The sequence below is a fragment of the Bufo gargarizans genome, chromosome 3, assembly GCF_014858855.1.
Source record: "Bufo gargarizans isolate SCDJY-AF-19 chromosome 3, ASM1485885v1, whole genome shotgun sequence".
Taxonomy (NCBI): Eukaryota; Metazoa; Chordata; class Amphibia; order Anura; family Bufonidae; genus Bufo; species Bufo gargarizans.
In genome coordinates, this window is record NC_058082.1 from 62,367,931 (window position 1) to 62,382,404 (window position 14,474).

The window sequence follows — 14,474 nt, forward strand, 5'->3', positions numbered from 1 at the left end:
AAGCGAAACGCTATTGGCGGCAGCAGATTGTGCAGTCTAAACAGGACTTTGCTGCCCGCAAACGACAAGTCTGTATGGGGACCAACCATTATATTAGCCATCATTCCTCCCCATACTGTGGAGGAGATCACTGCATGTAGATAGAGCGATCTCCTCCACTGACGAGTAAACGCTTCTAAATTGTCTCATCTAAAAGGACCTTAAGCCCAAGTCATCAATATCAGATGGGCGAGAGTCCCCTTCGATCAACCCGAGGAGCTTGTGAGAGCGCTGCGTCCTCTTCAGTGTATAACTGCGCGCCTTCTTTCTTGTAGCAGTGTAATTACAGTGCCTTGAAACATCTTCTGTGTTTCAGGTTTCTTTAATGCAAGGAAAGGAGTACATCCTAAGAAGAAGCAGTGGGCACATACACGTATCTACCTGTCCTTTTAATGCCTGTAGGAAACTCATTTTTATTTTATTTTTTGTTTTACTGCTTTTGTTTTGCACACCAGATGCAAAACCTAGGTTTTTGCCTTAAAGGCGTTGCCCAAGCTCCAATTTGTGGAGGTCAGACTGCAGGAAGGCAGTTAAAAGTTCCGGAGCCCACTCCGATACAGCACCACCCTCCCATCCTCTCCGCCACCCGTCTTGTGCCATACACCGCTGAGGCGAGTGATTGACCACGGCAGTAGATGGGACGTCACCTCTGCAACCAAAACAATAAATCACAGAATGGCGGTGCTGGAGTGGAGTGGTCTACAGAAGGAGAGTAAGTATTTGTTTTATTATTTTAACTGCCTTCATGCATTTTGTCCCTCAAAAAGCCTTTAACCCTCTGTGTCCTCTCTCCAACCAAAAGATTTCATTCAGCTAAGTGTTTGTAGTATAAAGCAGGTGCCTCAGGTCCAAGCATCATTCTTAGGCCACTGGATCCTAGAATGGCACCTATTGTAAGGGGCACATATGCCATTTTAATAAGCATATTTCCCTATTGTGCTATTTGCCCCCATAGGTCAGCAGTAAGGGTGATATAAAATTATACGTGCACCAGGTCATTCAATACAGGTGGGTCTGAAATCTAAACATTGGCTTAAAAATGGGACATTACAGGTGTGGCATGTGAGCTGACCGAGTCACTTGTGTTACAGGAAGGTTGACAAGTTCTGCAAGATTCACTACAAAGCTGCACCCATTTTTACAATAAAAAAAAAAAAAAAAAGTTATGAGGATTTTCAGTGCTGTAAAAAACCTGATGCATTTTTAACACAGTTTGGGGGGGGGGGAATGTTTCATTTTTGACCATTTTCAATGGCGCGGAATCCGAGTCTTCCATCTGAACACGTAGCCTAAGGGGCTTATGCATAGGACCGCATGTATTTTGTGGTCCGCAAAAAATACAGATGATGTCCGTGTGCATTCCATATTTTTTTCTGGAATGGAACAGCTGGCCCCTAATAGAACTGTCCTATCCTTGTCCATAATGCGGACAGTAATAAGTTCTATATTTTTGCGGAACGGACATACGGAAACAGAATGCACATTCAAATGAATGGTTCTGCATACAGCCCGCCCCCCCCCCCCCCGAAAAAAAAGGAACGGACACGGAAAGAAAATATGCCCGTGTGCATGAGACCACAGGATACAGCTGAATGCACACTGCCAAACCAGGCCCGTATGTGGTGGCGAATGTCAGTAAATGACGTGCATCTGGTGGTAGCTTAGCCACGAGTTCACGTGCACCGTGTGGTCTCATCCCGAAAACCACTAAACTCCTCAAAAATGTCTAATCTGCCTCTCTTCATAGCTGGGGTTTCATTCAAGCTTTCTTGCAGACTGAGATATCTGTAGTGTCATAAATGCAGCACTGAACCTCAATATACCCCAGCAGAGTCCTCGTCCGGATCTGTCTGATGGAGCTGTCACAGCTAGTCAGAGTGGACAGTCTCTTCTTCCCTCCTCCAATGACCGCCATTACAGCTGAACAGCTCTATCTAAGGCCCCTATTACACGAGCCAGTTTTCTGAGCGGAGGCAAAGCGTGACGTGAACGCATAGCGCCCGCACTGAATCCTGACCCAGTCCTTTCAATGGGTCTGTGTACATGAGCGTTTTTTTTCACTCATCAGTTCTGCGTTGCGTGAAAAACGCAGCATGTTCTATATTCAGCGTTTTTCACGCAGCCCTGGTCCCATGGAAGTGAATGGGGCTTCAGTGAAAAACGCATTGTATCCGGAAGCAAGTGCGGGTGCGATGAGTTTTTCACTGACGGTTTCTAGGAGAACTGCAGTTTTTTATCACACACGTGAAAAACGCATCAAAACGCATTGCACCCGTGGGGGAAAAAACTGAACGCAATCGCAGACAAAACTGACTGAATTGCTTACAAAATGGTGTGAGTTTCACTGAACGTATCCGGACCTAAGCCGTCACGCCCGTGTGAAAGGGGCCTAAAGGCTGTATTAAATAGCCTGCAGAATCATGCTATGTGTCAGGAGGTAAGTGTTCCCTCCCAGCAATTGCCTGCTCACTAGCGGAGGAGACCACTCCCATTACATGCAGATAGTGCGCAGTTATTTGCAGGCAGCAGATAGTGATTACACAGCACGATCTACCACCGGCAAATCAGGATCTTTCAGCATGCTGCTCGCTCATGCGGTAATCGGCAGCAGTATAAGGCTAGGTCTACACAACGACATTTGTCGCGCAACATTTTGTTGCACCATTTTTGTAATGGCAGTGTATGGTGTCGCACTGCAACATGTTGCGACTGCGACACAACAGTCGCAAAAAATCCACACACCATAGACTGCCATTATAAAATTGACACGCGACATTGCCGCGACTTATTGTGGTGCGACAAATGTCGTCGTGTAGACCTAGCCTTACACTGCCAGATAATCGCTAACGAGCATTACTACAAACGCTTGTCAGCAATCATCTGGCAGAAAATCTGCCTGTGTAATAGAAGCTTAAAGGGATTCTGTCACCAAGTTTTGGGCTATAGAGATGCGGACATGCACGGCTAGATAGCCGCTAGCATGTCCACAATATACCTGTCCTATAGGGCTGTGTGCTTTTATTTTCTTTAAAAAGGATTTTAGAGATATGTAAATTAGTCTTGTAGGTGTCCAAGGGGCTGCACTAACCTTCCTGGTGCCCAGCCACTCCACCCTGTGAAGGAGCCCAGCACCGCCTATGTCCTCCGACTCTCCTCCTTTCATCAACTATAGATTGCCGTAATCTCGCGCATGCGCAGTTCTTTCCCCAAAGGCTGATGCCGGCACAGGGAAGGAACACTATACCGGCGCTGCGCATCGCGAAATTACGGCAATCTATCATTGATGAGAGGAGGAGATTCGGTGCTGGGCTCCTTCACAGGCGGGCACGGCTGGGCTCCAGGAAGGTTAGTACAGCCCCTTGGACACCTACAAGACTAATTTACATATCTCTAAAATCCTTTTTTAAAGAAAATAAAAGCACACAGCCCTATAGGACAGGTATATTGCGGACATGCTAGCGGCGATCTAGCCGTCCATGTCCGCAGCTCTATAGCCCAAAACTTGGTGACAGAATCCCTTTAAGTAGATCACCTTGGATTTTAACTTCTTTAGATCTCAAAAACACCCACAGCACATAAACTGAGTTAAGTGATAATGGACAGAATATTAGTATTTTTCCTAGAATTTCCTCCTAAAGGGGTTGGCAAAGGGAAGCATACTTACTTCCACCCAGTCGCTGGGTCCAGTCTCCTCCACTTCCTGGCCTAGGTTGCCACTCTAAGTTCCCCCGTTGTCAACTTTACCATGATGCCGCTGCAGGCAATCACTGGCTATAGTGGTGACTAGGGTTGTTGCGGGTATCGAGATATTGATACCCAATCAATACTTTTGTTCCAGTATTGATACAATACCGGGATTTGACATTCATCGATACTACGCTTCGCTACTGCGCAGCCTAGCACATGCAGCGCGCATCGTGTTCTCCTCAGCAGCACAGGGGAAAAAGAGTCACTCTCCCTCCCCCTGTGCCGCTGCTGCCAATAAGAGAGAGGGGTGTAGGAGGGGCAGGCGCACTGCGCCACCAATGAAATTTGACGCCTAATACAAATACAGGTGCCGGCAGCAGAATCGCATGGCCGCGATCAGCGGCAGTTAACCCCTCAGGTGCGGCACCTAAGCGGTTAACCGCCGCTGATCACAGCTCCCAGCTATGCGATTCTGCTGCCGGCACCCTCCTCCTGTATTAAAGGTTAATTATCATTGGTGGTGCAGTGTGCCCACCCCCACCCCCAGTAAAAAGGCTACTTTCACACTTGTAAACTCGGATCTGTTATCGATCTGCAAAAACGGATGCGTTACAATAATACTACAGCATGCATCCGTCATGAATGGATCCAGTTTTATTATCTGTAACATTGCCAAGACGGATCCGTCATGAACTCCATTGAAAGTCAATGGAGGACGGATCAGTTTTCTATTGTGTCAGAGAAAACGGATCCGTCCCCATTTACTTACATTGTGTGTCAGGGCGGTTGGCTCAGTTTCGATAAGTGGACAGCAAAACGCTGCAGGCAATGTTTTGGTGTCCACCTTCAGAGCGGAATGGAGACTTAACTGAGGCAAACTGATGCATTCTGAGCGGATACTTTTCCATTTAGAATGCATTAGGGCAAAACTGATCCGTTTTGGACCGCTTGTGAGAGCCCTCACAAACGGAAAGCTAAAACGCGAGTGTGAAAGTAGCCTAAAAACGTTGATGGCAGTGGCCACAGGGTTCCCTCCCCTTCTCCTCATTGGTGGCAGTGGCAGCTTCTGATCGGAGGCCCAGCAGTGTAATCCTGGGGCTCTGATAGGTTACCATGGCAGCCAGGATGCTACTAAAGCCCTGGCTGCCATGGTTATCTCCCTGCTGCTGCGTGACCTATGCACAGGGCAGCAGGGAGAGTGTGAGGTCCTGTTCACCCTGATAGATCTCTATTAGGGTGAATAGGACAAGGGATGAAAAGATCCCAGGTTCTAGCCTGGGGGATTAGTTCTTAAATAAAAAGTAAAAAAACAAAAACAAAAAAAAACCCCAACAAATTATTAAGTATAAAATCGCCCCCTTTTCCAATTTTACATATAAAATATATAAACAATAAATAAACATATCGCCACGTCCGAAAAGTCCAAACTATTAAAAAAAAGAAAAATCCTATGCGGTGAACGCCGGAACAGAAAAAATTAATTAATTAAAACTGCGCAATTCACAATTTTTTTTAATGCGGACTGCACGCGGCTTTTTTGGTGTTTTTTTTTTCCGCGTGGTATTGAATGGTATTGAGTATTGTAATACTTTTTTATGGTATCGAAATCAAATCAAAATTTGGGTATCGCAACAACCCTAGTGGTGACCCGCCCTCTTTGCGTCACATGACAAACTGACCTGACACAAGGGGAGCAGGTAACCACTGTGGCAGCGTCAAAGTAGAGGTTAACAGCGTGGACCTGAGAGGTAGCCAGGGCTGGGAAGCAGAAAAGCCAGGACCCAACAGCGAGGAGCAGGTAAGTATGCTTCTGTTTTGCCGGTCAGGCCAGGAGGAAAGGTTTGCGACAACTCCCTCAAAAGGTGGCCAATGTTGGGGAGATGAGGATCGGGCACATTCAATTGTCCAATCCTTTTGTTCTCCAAAGACAAGCCATTGCCAGAAGGAAGCAGCCTTCTCCTCTCTCGCCATCCACTACCTGCTCAGCTGAGCTCAATAGGAGGAGCAGGGGAGGTGGCCAATGATTAAAGGGTTGGCCACTCTGTTAGCATTTATTACAACTGTAAAGAAAGGTGGGAGATATTACACTTACTAATATATCTTCTTAAAGGGAACCTGTCATGTGGATATTTGATTATAATCTAATTATATACAATCATTAAACTACTAAAAAGTACCTTAGATGTATTCACTTACTGGTGTGACAGATAGTTACCTCATAATATACACACAAAGATGCCGCATGCCGCATGCTAATGAGCTGATTCGAGTCCGGCGTGATGTCATTGAGTCCAGCGTATATTTAATTCAGAGCTATAGCCACTCCCCTGCCCACCTGCTGCTGATTCCTATGGAAACAAACTGTCATTCAGCAGCAGGTGGGCGGGGAGAGTCAGGAGCTCATGAATATTCATGACTCATCATTATCAGCTGGAGCTTTTCAATACCAGATGTTGGCAGATTGACTGGGTCAATTAAAGAAAGTGACCCAGCATTTTGCTAAGAAAATCAGTCACTTATTTAGGTTGTCCTTAGTTAGGACACCATAAAACTGGTGACAGGTTCCCTTTAAGCAGATCTGCCTGGTTTTCCCTGCTATTGGAAGCCACGCCCCCTCCTGGCCTGCTCTCACAGCTACCTGTCTGTCCATCCCTGCAGATGCCATGGAGGAGCTTCCTTGTCCATGCCTGAAGGAGTGTGCTGCTGACTGGGTCCTAAAGCACCCTGCTTGTATCAGAGGTGCTTTCTGCCTCTCCTCGCTGTGCAGGGCTGGAGGGGCCAGACCAACAGTTCAGGAGCTTTAACCCCCAGTGATATCTGCAGCAGTAACTGGTCTTATCTGTAAATGTGTGCCCTCTCCTTCCAGCACACTGTATATAGTGATATGTGACACCCCCCACTGTACACTGTATATACTGGTGTGACCCCCCCCCCCACTGTATTCTGTATATAGAGATGTGTGACCCTCCATTAAGTGATGTGGTAAGTGATGTGGCAAGTGATGTGGCAAGTGATGTGGCAAGTGATGTGGCAAGTGATGTGGCAAGTGATGTGGTAAGTGGTGTGACCCCCCCCCCCCCCCCCGTATACCCTGTACACTGTATATACATAGACGTCAGACTCCCCTGTACACTGTATATACAGGGCCCCACAGCAAATTTATGAACGGGGCCCCCCCAGCAACATATGTGTGATACATTAGCATCACATTCCTGTGTGGGACGGGTAATACCTTCTCTTTACCGCTGGGACTGGAACGTTCTTTCTATTGCTATGTCTGTACAGCAGTTATTGATATTATCTGAGGGGCTCTTGTCTCTATAGAAACACAGGTGGGCGGGGATGTCATGTGACCGCTCCTCTGAACATGCTTGCTGCAATGCATGCTGGGATATTTACTTTCACTTTGCCGCCGCTCCCCCCACACAGCCGGTCTGAGGAGCTCCTCCAGGGAGGCATGTCATGGTGAACAGGTTAGAAAAATGATATATAGCCGGTACATGTCACAGGATATAAATACTTCATGGTTTGGGCTATTGTCTGGGGCACTTTGGATTTTTGATACTTAGGGTGGCTAACCGCTTTTAGCCATCTCATGTGTGTGCCTAGCTTCAGTGCCATCCAAGCAGAGACAGGGTAGAAATCTGTAGGCTACCATAGGAACCAAAGGAGAGATTTACCAGGACTGGGTTGTCCAGCCATTAATACTGAAGACCTATGGTCAGGATAGGTCATCAATATCAGATCAGCGGGTGTCCGACACCTGGCACCCTCACTGACAAGCTGTTTGAGGAGGTGGCGGCGCTCCATGCGAGTGCCGCTTCTTGGTCTTTACACTACGCATTGTCTTGTGTGGAGCGGTGGCGTAGTGTAATTACAAGTACTGCACTTCCAAATGTAATGGAGAGGAAGTAGCGCTCGCACAGAGGACAGGTGAGTATCGGGAGTGCCGGGTATCTGATATGGATGAACTACCCTGACAATATTAATGCCTGGACAACCCCTTTAAGCCATACTTAGGAGTAAAATGCACCAAATTTACTAAAAGGCGCACATCTCTTGCTATGAACAGACTGCAAACCATGGAATTATCGGGCAAAATCTGGCATACGATCTGATTTGCAACAATTTTTGCCAAGTTTAAAGGGAGAACCTGTCACCGGGATTTTGTGTTTAGAGCTGAGGACATGGGTTGCTAGATGGCTGCTAGCACATCCCCATAGCTCTGTGTGCTTTTATTGTGTAAAAAAAAAAACGACTGTAGAAAAATTAGTCGTGTACGTGAGATGAGTCAGGGACAGGACTCATTTCAGGTTCATTTGCATATGTATCAAATCGTTTTTTTTACACAATAAAAGCACACAGAGCTATGGAACTGGGTATTGCGGATGTGCTAGCGGACATCTAGCAACCCATGTCCTCAGCTCTAGACCCAAAATCCAGGTGACAGGTTCCCTTAAATTTTATAATGCATCCATGATTTTACGGTTCTCCTACTATTAATGAGCATCTATAATCCAACAATGGACTATATAAGGCCAATGTAATACAGGGTGGGACTATTTCTTAATAACAAGTGGTGTCCAAAGGTGGCCTATGATCATTTTATGTAGGTACCGATACAGAGTTGTCCAGCAGAACAGGACAGGACTCATCGCAGGTTAATTTGCATATGTATCAAATCGTATTTTTTTATTATTATTTTTTACACAAAAGCACACAGAGCTATGGGGACTGGGTATTGCGGATGTGCTAGCAGCCATCTAGCAACCTATGTCCTCAGCTCTATACACAAAATCCAAAAAAACGAATGTATTGAAATGCGGACCCAAGTCACGTCACGGACATCACAACAGACTAATTTTGAAATCTGCAGACTTAGTAAAGACTCAAGGAGTTTCTCCTTGACCAGTAGTAGATCTCCATTTGCATGGGAATCAACCAGCCTGGCACTCTGGGTTCAGCAAAAGGATTCTCAGAGATCCAAACTACAATGTGGGTAACATTAAAGGGATTGTCTCACTTCAGCTAATAGTTTTTAAGTAGAGGAAGTTTATAGAAGCCACTTACTAATGTATTGTGACTGTCCATATTGCTTCCTTTGCTGGCTGGATTAATTTTTCCATCGCATTATACACTGCTCATTTCCACAGTCACGACCACCATGTAATCCATCAGCAGTGGTCGTGCTTGCACACTATAGGAAAAAGCACCAGCCTATATGTGCTCCTATTGTCCCAGCCACCAGAGAGGCGGGCACTTTTTCCTATAGTTTGCAAGCGCGACCACTGCTGCTGGACTTCAGGTGGTCGTAACCATGGAAATGAGCAGTGTATGTGGGATAGAAAAATTAATCCAGCCAGCAAAGGAGGCACTATGGACAATCACAATACATTAGTAAGTGGCTTGTATTAACGTTCTCTACATGATAAGTGTTATTTGCTGAATGTATAATAAAAGCTATAAAAAATTAAAAAAAAGAGAGATTAGATTTTTAACACCACATTACTCATTGGTTTCTTTCAGCACACCCTTGCAGGCACACCTTTCTTGAGAAAGGAGCAGAGGTGACAACGCCTTTCATGTGGTTTACTCACTTGACAATATTCGGATGGTCGAAGTGCTCCAGGCGTTTCAGCAGCGCTACTTCCCTGACCGTAGACAGGGGGAGACCATTCTCGTTGGTCTGAACGCGCACGTTTTTAAGGGCTACAAACTTCCCACTCTGTAAGTCCCGGGCCTTATACACGGTTCCATAGGCTCCGACGCCAATTTCTGCAACGGGTTCATACTGCCCCCGGAGCTCTTTAGCCATATTCCTCGGCACGTGACTTATTCTATAGATCTCCTCCTGGAAAGGCAATAAAAACACTGGTTATTCATCACACAAGTCACTAGAGGATTGCACTGCAATAACCATGTTCAAACCAGCGCCTGGATCGGAATACTTTTGTCTTTGCATGTAGCCAGTGCGTTATTCACTGCAATCTATCTGTATAGCGCCACCTGCTGTTTGCTCTTGTTCTTATTTCTCTGTCCTGCTCACCGAAGCACATGTTCAGTTCCATCCTTCAACTGCAACCGGCTGCAGCAGACAGGACACGCTCCCTGAGAAAGTGCACACCCTCTAAGCTGCCATTTTGAAATAAAAATAGCAGAATTACAGCAATGAAAGTGGAGATCTCTGGATCCACGTGAGGTACAGCGCTGGTTCTAAGTCTGTTAAAAAGAGATTGTCATGTTCTATATATTAGTTTTTATACGTTAATTTGGGAGAACCCTTTTAATCATGAACTCTGTAGATGTAGATTCCTGGGACCGTTGGGGCAGGAGCTGGCTCATGTGACGAGCAATGGCTACTGCAGTCCCCATACGTATCCATTGATTCTGAGCAGCAGATCTCCATTTATAAGGCATGATCTCCCCCCAATGATAATTTAGGCGACCGAATCAAGCAGTGAACACTACCCCCATGTTGTCCATATGCACAAATAAGGAACATGAACAAGGATTGACTTCATAAAACAATCCCTTTAGTTGGTCCACATTGCGCACACAACCGTCATTCACCCGAACTACAATAGTTACGGTATGTCTAAGGCTACTTTCACACTAGCGTTTGATCGGATCCGTTCTGAACGGATCCGCTCATATTAATGCAGACGGTGGCTCCGTTCAGAATAGATCCGTTTGCATTACCATGAACAAAAAAAAAAAAAAAAAAATTTTTTGTTCATGATAGTGCAAACGGATCCGTTTTTACTTTACATTGAAAGTCAATGGGGGATGGATCCGTTTGAAAATTGAGCCATACTGTGTCAACTTCAAACGGATCCGTCCCCATTGACTTACATTGTAAGTCTGGACGGATCCGTTTGCCTCCGCACGGCCAGGCGGACACCCGAACGCTGCAAGCAGCGTTCAGGTGTCCGCCTGCTGAGCGGAGGACAGACGGAGCCATACTGATGCATTCTGAGCGGATCCGCATCCACTCAGAATGCATTAGGGCTGGACGGATCAGTTCGGGGACGCTTGTGAGAGCCTTCAAACGGAACTCACAAGCGGAGCCCCGAACGCAAGTGTGAAAGTAGCCTTAAATGTTTTACCAAAGCCTCACCATGGGCTACATTTATTTTATTATTAATACCCACCCTTGCCATTCTCCATGCCGCTCCCATTCCAACACTTGCCTGGTGCACATGGACACAATGGAAGTGACTACACAGCCAATGACTGGCCGAGGCGGGTCACCACTGTGGCCGGTGATTGGCTGAGCAGTCATTTCCTGTGTGGTGCAATGAACCAGGAAGTGCGGATGAGCAGTGACCCGGGAAGCATCGGATTGGTGTGCAAAGGGCGAAATCCGTGTTCTATATTCTATGCATGTTCTATATTCTGCATTTTTCACGCAACGCAGGCCCCATAGAAGTGAAGGGGGCTGCGTGAAAAATCGCATCTGCAAGCAAGTGCGGATGCTATGCAATTTTCATGGATGGTTGCTAAGGAGATGATGTGGAGGTCCATTCACTTTATTATTTTCCATTATAACATGGCTATAATGGAAAATAGCATTCTTTAATACAGAATGCTAAGTTAAAAAAAAACTTTGCGGCCTGCATTGCGTAAAAAAAGCCAACGCAGAATATAGAACATACTGAGATTCTCACACAACGCACAAGTGATGCGTGAAAAACATCGCTCATGTACACAGCCCCATAGAAATGAATGGGTCAGGATTCAGTGCGGTGAGGTGAATGCATTGCACCCATGCGGAATTCTCGTTCATGTGAAAGAGGCCTTAGGCTTTATACCTTGGTACATATTTTCCCATATCGGCCATTGGCGTCCTGTACTTTCTAGTTCTACAAGTCCTGCGCGATTGTAAAAACGCCTATTAGGGCTCATGCACACGACTGTGGTTTTGATCCGCATCAGATCTGCATTTTTTGCAGATCCATTCATTTCAAATGGGACCACAAAAAATACGGACAGCACGTGGTTTGCGCTCCACATCCGTATGTACATTACACGGCCACGCAAAAAAGATAGAACGTGTCCTATTCTAGACTGTAGACAAAGATAGGACATTTGTGGAGGAATTATAAAAAATAAAATAAAATAAAAAAATATGTCTCTAAGCAGACTGCGAAAATGGCTACAGCCGTGTGCATAAGCCCTTATTGTCCGCAAAACTGAAAAGAATGGGACGTTTTTTTATGGGACACAGATCACATCTGTATAGAAATGATTGGGTCGAATGCGATCCACAAACAGATTCAGACGCGGACTGAATATATGGCGGTGTGCATGAGGCCTTAGGGGAATATCAGTACATAAATCTTATCACAGGCCGACAAAGAATAAGCAGTAAAAATAGAACTGAAAAAATGCGCTCTCTAAACTGTAAAAGCCATCTCCGCGCCGGGACCTGAGACTCAGGCAGCACGGCGGTGTTTAAAGGGGACCTGGCATAGGATTGTACAGAGGTCCCTCAGCATCAGGGTTATAAAGCGGCGGCTGTCACGTGGGCGGTCTTGGATTTCGGATTTGTCCCACTGTCCTGGCTTTCCAGGAGGACCATGGGCCAGAACACCTGACTTCACTGCGCATGCGCCAAATGCCACTGAAGTGTAACACAGTTTCGCCAGGCTTCGGCAGAAAAAAAAAAAAAAAAAAAAAACACATGGTGGTGGATTTCACTCTCTCTGTTACAAAGCGTGAAATCCGGGATGGAGGACCGCGGCATATGCCGACATGGTGCAGATTTCAAATCCGTATCGCTGGTCCATTTACTCCATGGTTATTTTTCTTTTTTTCACTTAAAACCTCATCCAATTTGCTGGTGCCGCCCAAGGCTGTGGATTCGCCGCACAAGCCTTTGCACCATATCTGCCTTGTGTTAATATAACAATGCAAGTTTTGACACTGCACTGTACCGGCAACGCGGTTACGGTTTTAAGAAATCTCATCCCCGATTTTATATTGATGGAACATCAATTCATGCTATGGACTTCACCCTTTTGACTTGCACAGGGTGAAATCGATGACCAATTTGTGCGGATTTCGCTGCGGAAACCCACCATTTCTGCTGCGTAAAATCTACTCGTATGTGGCCTCACCCTCAACAGTCCAGCACGGCGCTGCGGATACTCACCTATACGTATGGAATGGCGTCTGAGGGGTCCATATGTGAGAAGATGCTTTGATAATGGGGGTAGTCCTTGGTCTACACCTCCTGTCAGTGATCCTGGTGAAGACCACCTGTCTGCCCCTATTCACACTCCAGCTGGCTGCTCCGTCCTCCAGCACAGCGCCCCCACACGTGCTGCAGGCGACAGTCCTTTTGTGCCTGGCACATGGGCTCTTATCATGGGTGGCCAGGACAGGACCCCCTCCCCTCACCCCAGCAGATAATGAAGTTGCATTCTTCTCCTCCACCTCCATGTTACTTACCCCTCCTCTTCCTGCCACAACTTTTTTTTCTCATTAGCTCAAAGCTTGGACTTTCCATAAAACATGGCAGGACGTGCGGCTTTTCGGGATTCAGTCCCATCTGTTCCATTACCGCATACTGACTATGTGTGCACCTAGTGTCTAGCAGTGCACTACAACTCCCAGCATGCGCCCACTGCCTAGCCTCGGGGCAGCAGCCACCATGTGGCCGCGGTACCGCTGCTCTCCGCAGAGCAGAGGCTGCGGTACCGCTGTAGGGAAGCCTTACCCGGCTGTTCCAGTGTCAGCAGCAGTGGTCAGTCATGGCGATAGAGGCTCCCCGTCCGCAGCACCTCACATGCTCTCACCATTCAGTCCCCACACAACAGAATCACTTCCTGCCCCAACTCACACCCACCCGAGGGCTGGAGCTCACCCGTCAGCGGCCCGCCCCCTGTGACCCGCCGCGGGCTGAGGGCGCCCTGCCGTACAGTGATATATGAGGGAAAGGCAGGGAGCCATAACCGTGCACTGTGAGGGGAAAGTCTGGCGAGGGGGACATGGCGGCCTCACAGCTCTGTCAGGGAGGTGACCCGGCTTTCCAGGAGTCCTGAAGGGACTTCTTGTCACTAGTATCATACATGAGGTGACATGATGGAAAGCTGGGGGACAGGACTTGCGGCTGGCAGTCAAGGATGATGGTGGTTGTCCTTCTGTGTTTCTGTAAAAAAAATATAAATAAATGGCTACGTCAGGGAATTTTCAATAAATATATAATTATAATATTTTGTATAACAGGCAGCAAGGAGGGAATGTGTCAGAGAATCATCTACTTTAGGGTCCGTTCACGCCTCCGTAACGTGTTTTGCGGATCTGCAGAACACGGACGCGGCAATGTGCGTTCCACATTTTGCGGACTGCACATCGCCGGCACTAATAGAATATGCCTATGCGGACAAGAATAGGATATGTTCTATTTTTTTCGGAAACAGAATTCCGGGTCCACAATTCCGTATCCGGGAAGCACATCGTGCTGCCCTATAGAAATGAATGGGTCAGCAAAATGCAGAACAAAATTACGGACATGTTAAAGGGGGTTTTTGAGATTTATTAGCGGATTACTAGTGTTGGTCGTGCTTGTGTAGAACACTTCCCAACACTCAGGTGCTCTACAATGCAAGTCAATGGGAGAACTGGAGCATTAAACCAGGCACCCCCTGCTCTGAAGAGGGGAGGGTGTCAGGACTCTAGTTCAGCTTAGGAGTCCCTGCTCTGACTCCATGTATAGCTATGTCCATAGTCAGTGCTTAGGGACA

The 14,474-nt window shown here is 46.8% G+C and overlaps 1 protein-coding gene across 1 annotated transcript in view; it reads right to left on the reverse strand.

Annotated features, from left to right (window-relative positions):
* Positions 1–13,579, reverse strand: part of CDK4 (cyclin dependent kinase 4) — a 38,855-nt gene extending 25,276 nt beyond the window's left edge. The window contains exons 1-2 of the mRNA XM_044286981.1: positions 13,448–13,579; positions 9,324–9,577 (exon numbers count right to left, since the gene is read on the reverse strand). Coding sequence (XP_044142916.1) covers positions 9,324–9,541 — 218 coding nt within the window. The 5' untranslated portion in view covers positions 9,542–9,577; positions 13,448–13,579. The remainder of the gene's footprint in view (positions 1–9,323; positions 9,578–13,447) is intronic.
* Positions 13,580–14,474: the final 895 nt, after the last annotated feature.